Source organism: Anastrepha ludens, chromosome 4 (genome assembly GCF_028408465.1).
Source record: "Anastrepha ludens isolate Willacy chromosome 4, idAnaLude1.1, whole genome shotgun sequence".
Taxonomy (NCBI): Eukaryota; Metazoa; Arthropoda; class Insecta; order Diptera; family Tephritidae; genus Anastrepha; species Anastrepha ludens.
Window position 1 is genome coordinate 15,817,969 of NC_071500.1, and position 14,811 is coordinate 15,832,779.

Genomic DNA, 14,811 nt, shown 5'->3' on the forward strand with positions numbered 1-14,811 from the left:
CGGAAAAGATCAATGTTTCGTTGCTTGTGGGGCACGTAGCGCCGTCTTGTTGAAAATAAACGTTGTTCAGATCAATACCATTCAATTCCGGCCATAAAAATCGTTAATCATCTCTCCTGTTTAACACCTAACACCTGTTATTGGAAAACTCTTTATTATAACAATCGATTATATTAAACATATAAATTAAGCTATTTTCCTTTTCTGCGCCGTAAAATATTACCCTGATCAGCCGTTTGATAGTTGATATCTTTTTGAAAATATTTAAGAAGCTGGTTTTAAGGCGACATTTGCAGAGAAGGAAATTTTTCAGTCTCTACGTCGGCAATGTGTTTATAAAGGGTCTTTAAAAAGACGCGACTAGATGTTGCTTTAAAATAAAATATTTGGAAATTTTAATTCTTTCAGGTTTCACTTTTTTTATTCAAATTACGGCTCATAACAATTATATGTGAAAAATGGCCTTATTTAAATGTCGGCCATGAGTAGGTATAGGGGTAAAATCCGCCAAACAGTCGATTATCAAAAGAACGTCCAGTTTTGGTCTACCAGTCCTTTTCCTATCCTTGGCAGAACCAGTTTCTTGAAATTGTTTAATCAAACATTTTTCACGCAGTAGCCAGCTCGCTACTTTTCTATTGCGAACGGTTGACTTTTGAAATTTCCAATGAAAAATATGAAGAGCCAAGCAGCAACAGAAATACTAGAGAAGGAAAGCAAAACTATGGAAGAGAATATAATTACTATATAATTATAATTCCATGAACACCAACTCAAGAGGGTTGAAGAAATTTCTGAATGTACAGTGGCTCACAGCTTATTTCGTGTGCCCGTTTATCAAAATAAAAAAGTTTAATATTTTTGTATAAACTTTATTTAGGAAAAAAACTTAAACGTACATTCAAAGATAAATTATTTCTTGTTACAAACATACATAAATAAACTTAAATTATTTCTTCTTAAGTAATATATTTACAGCAAAATCAAAATTATAAGTAAATCCACGTCACACCTTATTTCGTGTGCTTAACCAAACTAGAAAAAACATGATTTTTTTTTTTAAATTTATTAAGTTTTTACTAATCTAATATTTTGTAGAGGTAGCCTTTTTGTTTTAATATAGCTTTTAACCGGGATTGCATGGAGCTAACAAGTTTTCCAGTGTATTCAGGAGATATTTTCTCCCACTCCACTTGCAATGCTGTTTTTAGATCTTGTTTGTTGCTTATGTTATGTTTTCTAATTTTTTGATCCAGAATATTCCATAAATTATCAATTACAATGAGAACAGGTGATTGTGCTGGCGTTTTTACCACATGAGGGCAATTCCATATAAGCCACCGTTGCACTAATTCCGACTTATGCTTCGGATCATTGCCCTGATAGAACCTGAACCTGTCCCGAATGCCTAATTTTTCAGCACTTTGTAGTAAATTATTTTTTAATAAATTCAAATAAACTGTTTCATCCATAATTTCGTCGATAAAAACCAAGTTTCCGACACCAGCTGTTGACATGCAGCCCCAAACCATTACATGGCCCCCACCGTGTTTTACTGTACCACGCAGATTCTTCGGGTCCAGCTCCGCGTTGGGCTTACGCCAAACGAAAGACGTTCCATCGGAACCAAAGAGGTTGAATTTGCTTTCGTCGGCGAAAATAACGTTATTCCAAAATGTTTGGTCTTTATTAACATGGTTTTCGGCAAACTCCACCCTTAATCTTCTGTTACGCTCATTAACAAACGGTTTGTTTCGAGCTGTACGACCGTGGAAATCAGCTTTGCGCAGAATTCTTCTTATTGTTTCAGGATTACATGACTTACCAAGTACTTTTTCAACCTCTTTTGTCAAAGCTGGCGCACTAATTCGTGGGTCTTTTTTAATTTTTCTTAATATCCACCTTTCATCAGCTTCTGTAAAAATTTTGTTTGGAGCTTGGCGGCCTTTGTCAACCACTCTTTTTTCACGAGAAAAGCGTTGAATAATGTACTGTACTGTGGAAGTACTCAAATTTACAATTTGAGCAATTTTTATCTTCGACTTTCCATTTTTGTAATGCGTAATCACTAGTTCGCGCCTTTCAATCGACGTACGACGACCCATCACGGTATTTTTAAATTAAGCTGGACAACCGACTACTTTCAATGTGTAAACTAAATAAGGATATAATCTAATATACTATGCAAAACAAATTTCTTATAATTGCTAACCGGTTTACTGGCGCCGATAACGGTAAAAGTGAACACACGAAATAAGCTGTGACGTCAATTTACCTAGTATTCTGTTTTTGTTGTAAATATTCTACTAAAGAAGAAAAAATTTGAATGCATTTATACATGTTTGTAATTAGAAATAATTTATCTTTGATTGTGCATTTAAATTTTTTTTAAAATAAATCAAATAAAAATAATTTTACAATTCTTTAGTTTAACATACAGCCACACGAAATAAGCTGTGAGCCACTGTATATGTAGCGGCCGCGGTAGCTGAATGGTTCGGGCGTGAATACCATTCCGTAGTCCCCGGGTTTGAAACCTCGGGTATGAAACACCAAAAATGACATAAAATTTTTTTTCTAATAGCGGTCGCAACTCGGCATGCAATGACATACGTCAGGAGTATTTCTGTCACGAAAAAGCTAATTATAAAAAACCATCTGCTGTTCGAAGGCGGCATAAAACTGTAGGTCAGAAACATGCATATACCTACATACATACATACATACACGTATACGCATATCTCCGAATAGATCCCCAGGCTTATGTAAAGTCTATTTTAAATACATATCTAGAGAATCCCCCTTCCTTTTGTGAAAACGGCTAATAACAATAAATTAAATATTATTTACAAATGCAGCAATTTCAATACGCTAAGTACTTACATTTTTCATGTCCGTCACAACTGTTTCAAAACCAAAAAGCGAAGTGTGCGGATGCTCGTCGTATGCAATTTTTGTTTTTCCCACTCAACTCCAAATAAGCCTACATATGAAGGCAAAAAAATACACAAGTAAATGAATTAAAACAGATATAGCAAAAATAAGAACAATAACAACAAATGTTCTCTCGCACAAACACAATTCCACTGCATTGCAAATGAAAATATTCTCTTGGTACGTGTACATACATCTGCACGTATGTATACAGTCGTATACTCACCGTCTGGCAAAAGCAAATGCAAAGCCACAAACTCACACTACCAAAAAATAGACGATGAATATGCGAAACCAACAACATAAAACACCATGAAACGGGGCAACGCAAAAACCGGCAAACTGTTGCAAAACGAGACCAAACACGTGAAATTTACAAGGAACCCGGCAAGCGACTGAGCACACCGTACAAGAAAACAGACCGAACAAGCTCCATGCAAAGCAGTAGATGATGACGGCCGAAGAGCGACACCAATACGGTGATAAAGACTAGTGAAACGCACAACGAAAGAGACAACTGAGTGAGTCCAAGCCTCGGGTGCAGAGCTCGACCAAGTAATCAAGCGAACAACCGAACAGCCACAAATCAATGGCATACAGAAAATAGACGTAATTTAATTCAGAGTTATACATATCGAGTGTATAGAGCGCTGAGTAAGAAAAGGCCTGATGACCGAGTCTGGGCAACATCAGATACTCGGTCCCAACACAAGCTTTGTCGAACTAAAAATATGCATACATACAGTTGTATGTATGCGTGTATGTAGATGAATGCTTATACACACATATCGATGCACATGTGATTGCATACTTATAAATATGTTTGTTATACATACATACAGGCATATTTTGTTGAGAGACCACGAGGTCTTTTTTCAGGTAGCACAGCAGCTGCGAAAGTTCATTTTAAATATAGACAGAAATGTTCGGAGGTAGAGCTAGTGAACCGTTGGCATTCGTTTGTGATACTGGTAACAGTAGTTAGTGATACCTTGATATTTGTTTCATTCTAAGTGAAAATAGGTTTCATTGGTTTTTATGACAGCAGCTGGTATTTTAAAACACCGAGGAATAACAACAATAATTTTGTAGGGCTTTTAGGAGTGACGTAGCTATCACTTCTATGTTAACATACATTTGCATACATATATTTATTGATGGTCATAAAGGTACAACTATATTATACATACATACATACATACATACATACATATGTAGCTTCAGTTAGGTTAGGTTGAAGCGGTTGTCCTGTGGGACACTATTATACATACATATGTAGAAAACGTAAAATTCTCCTTTAACGCTTTCTTATATACATACATACCTACATATGCACTTTTTAAATCACGAAATGAAAATTTCCATTTTGATCAGAATCTTTGTAACACACATAAAAACTTGTATACTACGACATACCGAATTTATGGACTTAACATCTCTTTGACATAAATCAGTCAATATTAATGCTGAAATAAAAAAGAGTATGCCATAGATTTTGTTGTTCCTGAGAAAAACTGGAGCTACCGTTTTTGGCCAGATATAAATCCGAGTCATTCGTGGACCAAGCCCTCGTTTTGTGAATATAAGAAAACACATAAGCATATCTGTCTGAAAGTAACATAAACCCGCATATTTACATATGTCATCGTACCCAATTACTTAAAGAATATAATTCTTGATTGAAATTGAAAAATGAAATTTGATTGGGTCGAGCCAAGGAGCACCAAGAGATTTGGTACTCCTTAAACACTCAGACTAAAAATCCCATTGCACGTAGAGCTCTGGAAAGAGGGTAGAAAGTCAAGGAGGGAAGGAGAAAAGTATCAAAGAAATAGATAGGAGAGAATAGAGACAGAGATAGAGATAGTTAGTCCTATGAGAATTTTCCAGATTCTTTGGTAAATTTGTAAATATCCTCCAGTTTTAGAGAACGAATGTTACCCATTCTCACGACATCGGAACCCAAAACTCGTAGCCGTGCTCTAGCAAAGGCAGGACAAGAGAAAATGCTCAGTGCTATCCGCCTTCTCCAAGCACGACAGACACATTGGGTCCTCAATGATTCCAATGGTGGTCATATGCTGACCCCATGGGTTGTGTCCTGTAATGATACCGACCATCAACCAAAGTCTTTCCTTCCAAGTTTTAGTAGACAGTTTGACAGTTTCTGTTCGGACTTGTCACAAAACACTTTGCAGTTCTGCAGCGTTCTACACCGGACTATCGCACTTTATGTAGATTGCATACATAATCGCTGATCCTATTCATGATTCCTGCGGAACTGAACTGATTCCGATTATTGGCTCTGGCTCTTGTGGGAGAACCGCTGATCCACGGTTGGCCAATTCATCGGCAATTTCGTTTCCTTGAACACCGGAGTGTCCTGGAATCCATATAAGTACAATCCTGTTCTGTCTTGCGACAGAATTAAGCTTCTTCTTACATTCTTGAACAATCTTTGAGGTTTACTTCGCGTACTCCAAGGCTATCAGTGCAGCCTGACTGTCACTGAAAACTCCAATCTGTTTCGCGCTCCATCTGCTCTCGATTATCCATTCGGCTACTTTCAGGACGGCAAAAACTTCCGTTTGGAAATCAGTTGCCATTTCCCCATAGCATAGCGATACTTATTACATACTATCGTTTAAGTACCATCCGGCTCCAGACCCTATTTCATTCTTGGACCCATCGGTAGAGAAAATATTCAGCAAACTTCCCTGAATGCATCTGGATTCCTCCATTTGAGGATGATTACTAGCACAACATTCCGAGCTTCACCTTCCGGAATGGATCAGGTTTTTCCCTAACCAATGCCTTTTGCGCCAGTAAACTGACCCTGTTTAGTGCAGTGATTTTCATTCCTCGTCTTTCATCGCTGGCGCATATTTTTCCAGCTATGTTTTATCTAGTGTTTGAAACTTCTTTTTCGCGCTTTTGCCAAAGGTTCCATTCGAACTCAACTTTGGTTAGATGAAATCAGTGCAATGCGTGGAGCTACCTTATGACCTGTTAAGTCTTAGTACACACAGGGAGTAAACCAAACTGTTTGAACCACTTGGTGGATTTAGCTTCGTAGTAGATGCTTCGCTTGGCCTAACAATTGCATAATACCCTTTACCCATTATCGTCTTGATCGATAAACCGATTCTATTTTTGCGAATCACCGCATCCGATTGACAGCAATGACAGATTGCCATCACATTCGGTAATTGTGTTTTGTCGAGTCCAGAGAGAAAGCTATCTCTTTCAGCAGACAATACATAGCATACATACTACTTCCTCACCGAGAGCCCCTTAACACCTTCATAAACTCTCCGTCTACAAATGTCGGTTTTGGAGTCCAACCATCACCTATTGCAGACAAAGAGCTTCAGTTGCTTGGCAAAACTCACGTTAGCGTGAATAATGTAGCAGGTTAACCTCTTACGGCCGTATAACACTAGCCACCTCTTTACATTTTTTTCCTAGTTCATTTCTATCGGGAGCATAGAGCCTCGACAAGACTCTTCCATCGTACACGGTTCTGTGCTGTTGTTTTTGCGTCGTCCGATGTCGGCATCTGCTAGTTTACGCAACATCGACCTTTCGCCAAGTGTTTCTTGATCGACCGCGACCTTTGCTCCCTTGCGGGTTCCAGTCCACACAGAGGCTCTCACCAGACGCGAATCCGATGGATCATTCTCTTTGGACCATTTTGCACAGTAAGGCCTGAACTAAAAGAGGCGCTGAAAATAGCCATTGTCCGCGAGTGGGCCAAAATACCTGCAAGTCACATTCAGGCAGCTAGCCAATTGCTAACGCTTGGCGAAAAGAAGCGGTCTATTGATTCATGCAATTCATTTGACTCCAACCAATTGTGGACAGAAGATATAGCAATTTAATTTTGTTATCCTTTTTTCATTCCGATATCATGTAAAAAGTGTTTTTCCTTGTTTTTAGCATACACGATGGAATAGTCATTCAATACTAATTTTCCACTCATGATTTTCTATAAATAACATACAAGTGTATCATCACATTTTCAAATTTCATGGTTTTATATCGAAATCTCTGGTAATATAAAAAATACTTATTTTATAAAAAACGTACTGGAACTATTCATGTATACACATACAGAGTTCAATTAAAATGGGATCAAGATTAACGAGATCGTCCACGTGGGAGTTTGTAACTGAAAATGGAAATATGATACACTGTAATATAAAATTTACAAAAAAAAGTAAGTACGCAGTTAAACAATTGCTATTTGCATCGGTCCTACCGTACGGCAAAAGTAGAAAGTTGTGAAGTTTTGTGCTTCCGGCATGACGTACAGTATGTGCCGCTTTATACTCAAAAACACATCAAGGCAAATTGAATACAGAAGGTGACGCCTTTCCAAAACAGTTACTTTAATTTACGCGATTTTGACAAGTGTGACGTCAGGCTCCTTAAAAATACAAATACAAAATACAAAACAAACAAAAGGAGAAGAAATTACATGTTTGTAAAAATTTAGTGAATGGCTAGGTAATATTGTAATTTGTGGCATTTAAACTAAACAAACTTTTAAAAACGAATCGCCGTGTGATAAATTGTGAAGAAAGAAATATAATCTTAATTTTAATAAGCCATTCGCTGAATTTTCACAAACGAGCAAGTTCTCTTCCTTTGGTTTGTTTTGTACTTGTAACTCTGTCATACTTGTCAAAATCGCGAAAAATAAAGTAATTGTTTTGGGAAGACACCACCTATGGTACCTAATTCGCCTTAGAAGTAAGCTATTAAATTCGCTTTGGAATGAATGAATGAATGAATTCGCCTTGCTCAAAACTAAGCAGCCAAAAGAGAGAAAAAGCATAATTATTTTGCTTGACTCAGTTGACATAAGAGTAGTTAACGCATATGGTCATCAAGCCAGGTGGACAAGCCAATTCGCGTGATTGATGTTTTGTTTAACTATCGCAAATTCACGGTTTTTTTGTTGCATGTAGTGTTATTTATAGTCGCGGATCCGTTTCAAGCAACAAAATGGCAAACTCCCGCCAACATGCACATTCAGTGGGCAAACGCGCTTTCTGGACTGAATTCTTTGCGTTGTATGAAAGTTTGCCTGCATTATGGGACCTAAATGACCCTTCGTACAAAGATAAACAAAGTAGGGCACATGGCTATGAGATATTGGTTATGAAAATGCGCGAAATCGATCCGAGCGCTTGCCGTGAGGACGTGCTCCGAAAAATAAATATCTTCCGCACAAATTATCGACGTGAATGCACACGAATTAAAGCGAGCAATCGAATGGGCAAAATGTATACAACTTCGCTTTGGTACTTTCACATGCTGAATTTTTTACATAGTCAAGAGTTCCGTAAGGATAGGAGACGGATGCCGAATGAGGAAAAGAAAATTTTGGTAGGCTTATATGTGCATATGTATATGTGTATATTGTGTTTTTGATTTTATTTCTATACAACAGCGTCGCATGGGAAGTAAAACAACGCCTCTACATTCGGAAATCGATACTGTAAATTCAAATGTTTCTGATTCTTCTCAAACGTTGCCAGACAACTCCAGTGAATACAAACACCAGCTTGCCAAATATGAATGCATAACGGCCAATAGAAATGAGTCAGAAGAATATTTAGAAGCAGTGCAATATGCAGATGAAAATTCATTTCAGCAGCAATTTCAGAAACAGTTTCATACGCCGATTTACGAAGAAACAAAAGTTGATGCCGAAACCTTTCACGAAATTAGCAACATAGACGATACATCTCATATTCAAGACGATACCCTAGAAGAGCTTGAACCTGTGGAACTTCCAGAGCAACTAATAAAATTTAGAAAACACACGAAAACTCCTATAATATCAATAAAGTCTGATCCCAAACAACGCGTTAAGCGACAATCTCGACCTAGTCGTGCAATAAGCGAGGTTTCAAATATATTAGCCAAGTCGTGGGCTATACAGTATGAAGAAATGTCGCAAGAGCAGCGAATATATGCCCGAAAGGCAATTTCCGAAATACTTTTTCAAGGTTGCCTTGGAAATTTAGGACGTCAACGAAGTATTCAACCAAAAACAAATACGTCAGAGGCAGTGGTTTCATCACAATATGAACAGGCTAATATTATGGAAGACCACTCTGCTACCGATACCGTGGATGAGGAAAAATTACTATATATGGACGATGACAGTGAAACTTACGTTTACGCTGATGGAGACACTGCAGTGCAGCTACAAGAATACATGCATTGATTTAGCTGCATATATATGTGGATATTATAAATGCTCAAAGCCATTTTAATTTAGGTTTAGTGTATTAAATAATATTTGCGAATTTTGCTCAAGCTTTCAAAAATATAAAACTTGTATATTTAACTTGATATTTGTTGCATTCCCGGCGCATGTACTTCAACAGATTATCAATATCCGTCAATCGCCCACTGCTTTTGGGTTTCCTTTTCACTTTTTACCGATTTATGATATTGTCAAACTTTTACATTTGTTTTCGTATTTTTTTTGGATGTGTTTATTTTTTTTATCCGAGAAAGAACAGCACAGAAAATGTTAACCATTAACCATAGCAAACAATACATTACGGTTTTGACGCAATGCTGAATAATTTTTATTTTATTAAAACAATAGTTCATTGTTAATTTGATTAGTTTAGGATAGTTTAGCAAATGAGTGTAAGTTCCATGAATGAATAAAATGTATTATATATTAATATCAGAAAAATTTTCACATTTGTATTTCTATAAATATTTATTAACATTCTTGTTCATTTCGTTACCCATAGACATTATTGACAGATACATTAACGTTCTCTGTTATTAACCATAGTCGGGTTTTTTAAGGCAAAAATTATGACATAACTAAACTTTTACGTTTACAAATCGAGGTTAATTACATGTTGACGTGCGCTGATATACGAAGGCACCTACAATTTATGTAACCTGTGCTTATCAGCTGTTTAACAATAAGAATTGACATTTGATCATGTTGATCAAGGCACATTCAACAGGTACAGTAGAGCAAAACCAACAAGAACAATGCATTTTGTTTTTGCTTTTAGCCCTTAGATTGCCGCTTTTACAAACAATTGACAATAATCTATTAGCAATTTTAAACCAAATTTGACAATTTAGAGACCAAATGAACGAATATAAGAGATCACGAATCTTTGGTGACTGTCATTTGTATACAAAACACAGTTGACAGATGCGACAAAATTTGCGTAATAAATTTTTGTTTTGTTTTGAGTTCTGTTGAAAGTTGTGGACAAATTTTGAAAAATACTCAATTAAGTGCTTTAACTTAAGAAGATATGTTAAATATACGTAAAAAAAGCTCTAGCGCATGAAAGTTAAGTGAGTGCAGCGAAAATTGCTAAGTCTTGGCGAAAAGAAGAGGCCTACATTTGATTATTGTAGCTGTGTTTCTTTGGTATTTTCATATGCATGTATGAATTCGTCGTAGCTTTATGATAATAATGATATATTTGCCTTGGCTTTATGAATGTAATTTCCCATTCAAGGCGAGTTCATGTAAGATGAAGTTAATAGAGCATCTGATTTGATTTTTTGTTGCAAATTGGTTTGAATGTAGAAGTGACCTGTGTTTTGTAGTTATTTGGTTTATGTGTATAAATGCCGTTTCAAAATTTGGCATTCAAGCTACCGCAGTGGGAAAACAAAATACAAGCTAATACTGTTTTTATACTACTGCTATCACCTTGCCCGAATTCGCCTTGTCCGTTGACTTTGGGCTGTTTACAAGGCGAGTTGAGTCTTCTATCATTCCTGGGTTGTTTACATTCATTTACAAGCTGTTTAAATTGATATTTAACAATTTTACAATGTCTTAATGTAAACTGCAATAATTTTGACCTTAGTTAATCAGGTATGTGGAAATGCCGCCAAAAAAGGATCCAAAACTACTGTCGCTGATACAGGCCGTGCGCAGAAATACACCTTTGTATGATTTTCGACATGTTAAGTATGGATTTTAAGAAGGGAGTTTGGGAATTCATCGCAGTAGAGTGTGACTTTGAAAATGGTAAGTCCAGATTTGCTTTGCAAAGGATAACTTTTATTTATATTTTCTTAGTTATAGTCGCCGACTCTAAGGATGCTTGGAACCGTCTCTACAAATCTTTTATGATCTGCTTTTGCAATGAATTAATACGTCTTGCACGTGCCAATTATAATGCAAAACATATTTCCCTGCCGTTGGAAGAAAATACTGACGCTATCAGCGGTTGAAGCAGTTCACTACACTGAAATGCGTTTCATTGCATTATTCAGAGATAAAAGCAAAGATCCTGAATTGGAAAGACTTATTCAATTGGCGCAACCGATCGTATTGCCTGCAAATCAATATTAAACGGCCTTGCAATGAGTGACGACCCTGCAACGTTCCCACGGCTGTCGATTCTACGTAACTGGAACGATCCGCATTTATATCCGGCCAAGGACTGTCCCCACAGCAGCATTCCCAGTATATGTATAGGGATTGTTTATGCTGCTGCTACAACAACAACCTTGCAATGAAACCTCTCCCACCTCCCATCTGCTGAGACACAAACTCTTTCCGAAAATATACTAATGGATATTCCAGCAATAAATGAAGAAAATATGTCAGAAAAAGAAAAAAGTTTGTGGGTAGTTTTTTTGATGCTGTTTTTCGTGCAAAGCGTTTATTGCCAATCAAATTGGAGAACGAAGTTAAGCGTGAAATGTTGCAGTCACTGAACGAGGCAGAAATTTCAGCTGTTGCCGAAAAAACATAGGACGTTTAGCAAAAGAAAAGAGATAAAGGAAAACAGTATATAACATTTTGCCTAGAAATTTGCATTCACTTTGCTTAAGACTCGTATAATATGTATCCACGTTCTTCACAAATATTAAGTTTGGTCACAGTAACGGTTTCAGTATAAACTAATTCTAAACTTAAACTCAAAAGATCTTAATCGAATGGTATTAATATTCGAAATACTAACATATTTCCTTTTCTGCCTTTGGGTTTGTTATTGAAAGTGGTTAAGGATAAACAATTCACTATTGTCAATGGATTCGACTGCCAGTTTGTTATACTAAGCAACACCATTCCATGGCAGCCGGCTCTACGTTACCGGAATGACTCGGGGTTTTCCCGACCAAGGGCTGCCACCCCAGTAAACTAGCCTTGTCTAGTGTAACGTATCTCACTAAGCAACATTGAACCTCACTGATCTCTGAGCCATATACAAATTTTACAAAAATAATTTTACCAATGCTTCATCCAGATCAGCGATATATAGATACAAATCTCAAGGTGATATATTTGGTGAAGAGATATCCATTGGTGTACAGTAGTTCGTCGAGAAAAGTGCAACGAGAAATATGGGAACATATATATAAATCTTGTATGACATAAAAGAGTAAGTTGAAATAAAAATAATACTTATCAAAACCAACATTAAATATATTGTTTAATTAAGTGCAAGCTCGTAATCGATGACGTCAACTTATTAATAATTTTTGTACGCACATGAATGTGACCAAGAAAACTTCACTCAGGAATGCGCAACGAATTAGTAAGAGATGTGATAAAGTCAACTTATTAATAATTTTTGCACGCACATGAATGTGACCAAGAAAACTTCACTCAGGAATGCGCAACGAATTAGTAAGAGATGTGATAAAGTTTTACAGCTTGCTGATTGGTGTTACTTTCGATATATGCGATTCATGCTACCCCATATAAAAGACATTGTAAGTAAATCTAATTAAAAGGCCATACAAGAAGAGGTAAAATAAAATTATAGAGAAACCCTCCGGGGATTTTTAAGTGGTGGGTCCCAAACTCAGCGCACAACCAGCTATCCCGGGATGCTTCGCCTTCTCACTCGGAAGCTACCCAGAGGATACTTGGGCTAATCCCGGAAGTTGTGAGCTGCTTGAACCATGTGGAGAAGAATCGCCCTGGCCACTCCCAAGTGAATGGCCATCAGTAACTTTCCCCATTCGCGTGGACTTCACATATGGAACCATCCTCTTAATTGCTGCTTCGGCTTATATTTGGCTGCAATGTTTACTTCACCACTTTTGAGGTCTCTGACGTATCGATCATGGAATCTACCTTGTGTATGCTGTCCCATTTTTGTTTTATTTTTAAAAATGATCAACATTTTCTTTTATTATATTCTTTTCACAAAATTATTCCCTGGTTGGGCCTTAGAAATACTTCTAGAGGTTATTTCAATTTTATCCTTTTTAAGAATCATTAACATTAGAGGCGAATATTTTTAGTATTGTTCGACAAGTTAACCTAGGCTTGATTTTCTGCGGTGTAACAACTGCAAATTCTTCTCTCTATTAAACGCCACCTGCTTCTGACAATTCGATGTTGTTGCTGCAGTAACGATAAAATAATAAAAAGATAACTTCAAAGCTGATATTTGTTATAACTGCTACAACAACATGAGTAAAGTAATCCATGAATGGGCGGTCAGTTGAAGAAATGTATGAATGAGTGCGAAATAAGGGCGAGGGGGAAAGTGATGCGTGTTCATATGCATATATGTATGTACGTATGTGTGAATGTATGTGAAAATGTACTTACATATGTACATGTTGAAAAACCTGTGGTTGCAATATTACATCCACCAGTTGCAACAAGTGGCTGGTTACCATATTGTAAATTCCACAAGCGGCAGATGTACACTCGGCAAGATTGCTGGCAATAAATACAAAACAAAAATTCTAGATGGCAGAACATCTAAACTATTCGCACTCACTTAGCAGCTGTGCGCGCCACGCTCATATTCAAGCGGCAACATCTCAGATTTTCTCATGCAACATCATGCAATGGGGGACTGCCACGAAACCACCCCACACAGTTAGCATTTTTCGCTCATGTATCCATGAATGAATGATTCGTAGAAGCCAATAATGACCATGGGGCAAAGCCTTCTATTCCTTCATACGTAGATATATATGCATGCATATGTGACTGTGTGTACATGACTGGCATATACGAGTAAAAGCACTGCAGATAACAAGTTGCAACCGCCCCAACGCGTATCTGTTGTCAATGGTCGCGCTAGGATAGACGGTCCAAGTATGTGCAGCTTCTCCTCATGACCAATATGAAGCATCAATGTGGCGCAGATATTTACAAAGGCATACACAGTCACACGAACATACATATGCACGTATGTATGTATGAGTATAAGCATGCACCAAAATCACATACATGCATACTTGAGATTCAAGCAATTGCTGTGCTATTGTTTTTGTTGTCACTGGTTTTTCTCGTGGGGGGAAAACTTGACGCTGCATTGAAATCACAAACGGCAGGTGCAAATGTTGTCTGTTCTCGCCCATCCACATTGTTGCCGCTTTAATGTGGCAGATGCTGCCTGCTGCCACATGTGCGTTTCAAGTGGGTTACTTGCAACAAGCCTAACTACTTCTCGTGTGATTTGGCTTTGATTTTTATATACCCATTCGACAAATATTTATTCATCACTCACTCTTCATGCACACCACAAACCATGTGCGTATGTATGTATATGTAGTTATTTATAAAGTCGCAGTTGTGGCAACTGAGCAGCTGCAAATGTGTTTGATTATTAATTAATTTGCATTTGTATAGTGAGGAAAAATGCAATTATTGCAAACTAGTCAACTAGCCTTCCCATTTTTTGCAATATTTATGTTCTTTGTGTTGGAAGTTGGCGCATCCATCTGGGTGCTTTTAACTTAAAATTTATGCCCAAAAAATGGTCCACATGACTATTAGCAGATGCGCAAGTGCTAACCGTATGCAGGTAGCGTTTGCTTTTGAACCATCTATTTTTTTGAGAATGGTAACACAAATGACATGTCAAATGTGTTCATAATTTA

General features: G+C 37.2%; 2 protein-coding genes and 1 long non-coding RNA gene across 7 annotated transcripts in view; 2 read left to right on the forward strand and 1 right to left on the reverse strand.

Annotated features, from left to right (window-relative positions):
- The window catches only part of LOC128862241 (uncharacterized), a 47,453-nt gene extending 43,356 nt beyond the window's left edge, over positions 1-4,097 (reverse strand). The window contains exons 1-2 of one of the 4 annotated variants that reach the window (XR_008454437.1): positions 3,161-4,097; positions 2,884-2,983 (exon numbers count right to left, since the gene is read on the reverse strand). Coding sequence is in view for 1 of the 4 variants with exons in the window: in XM_054100765.1 (XP_053956740.1) it covers positions 2,884-2,892 (9 nt within the window). In the remaining 3 variants the exon portion in view is untranslated. The remainder of the gene's footprint in view (positions 1-2,883; positions 2,984-3,160) is intronic. The other 3 variants (XR_008454438.1, XM_054100762.1, XM_054100765.1) reach the window with 3 other exon arrangements.
- A 3,643-nt stretch (positions 4,098-7,740) lies between these two features.
- Positions 7,741-9,662, forward strand: LOC128859751 (uncharacterized). Its single transcript, XM_054096808.1, has 2 exons — positions 7,741-8,328; positions 8,393-9,662. The coding sequence occupies exons 1-2, from the start codon at positions 7,945-7,947 to the stop codon at positions 9,173-9,175; spliced, it is 1,167 nt and encodes a 388-aa protein (XP_053952783.1). The 5' UTR covers positions 7,741-7,944; the 3' UTR covers positions 9,176-9,662.
- A 783-nt stretch (positions 9,663-10,445) lies between these two features.
- LOC128860512 (uncharacterized) lies at positions 10,446-12,475 on the forward strand. Of its 2 annotated transcripts, none has more exons than XR_008454254.1 (3): positions 10,446-10,978; positions 11,030-12,341; positions 12,402-12,475. It is a non-coding gene; the product is annotated as an uncharacterized LOC128860512 (long non-coding RNA). The 2 variants fall into 2 exon arrangements; XR_008454253.1 differs by having other exon boundaries at positions 11,036-12,341.
- Positions 12,476-14,811: the final 2,336 nt, after the last annotated feature.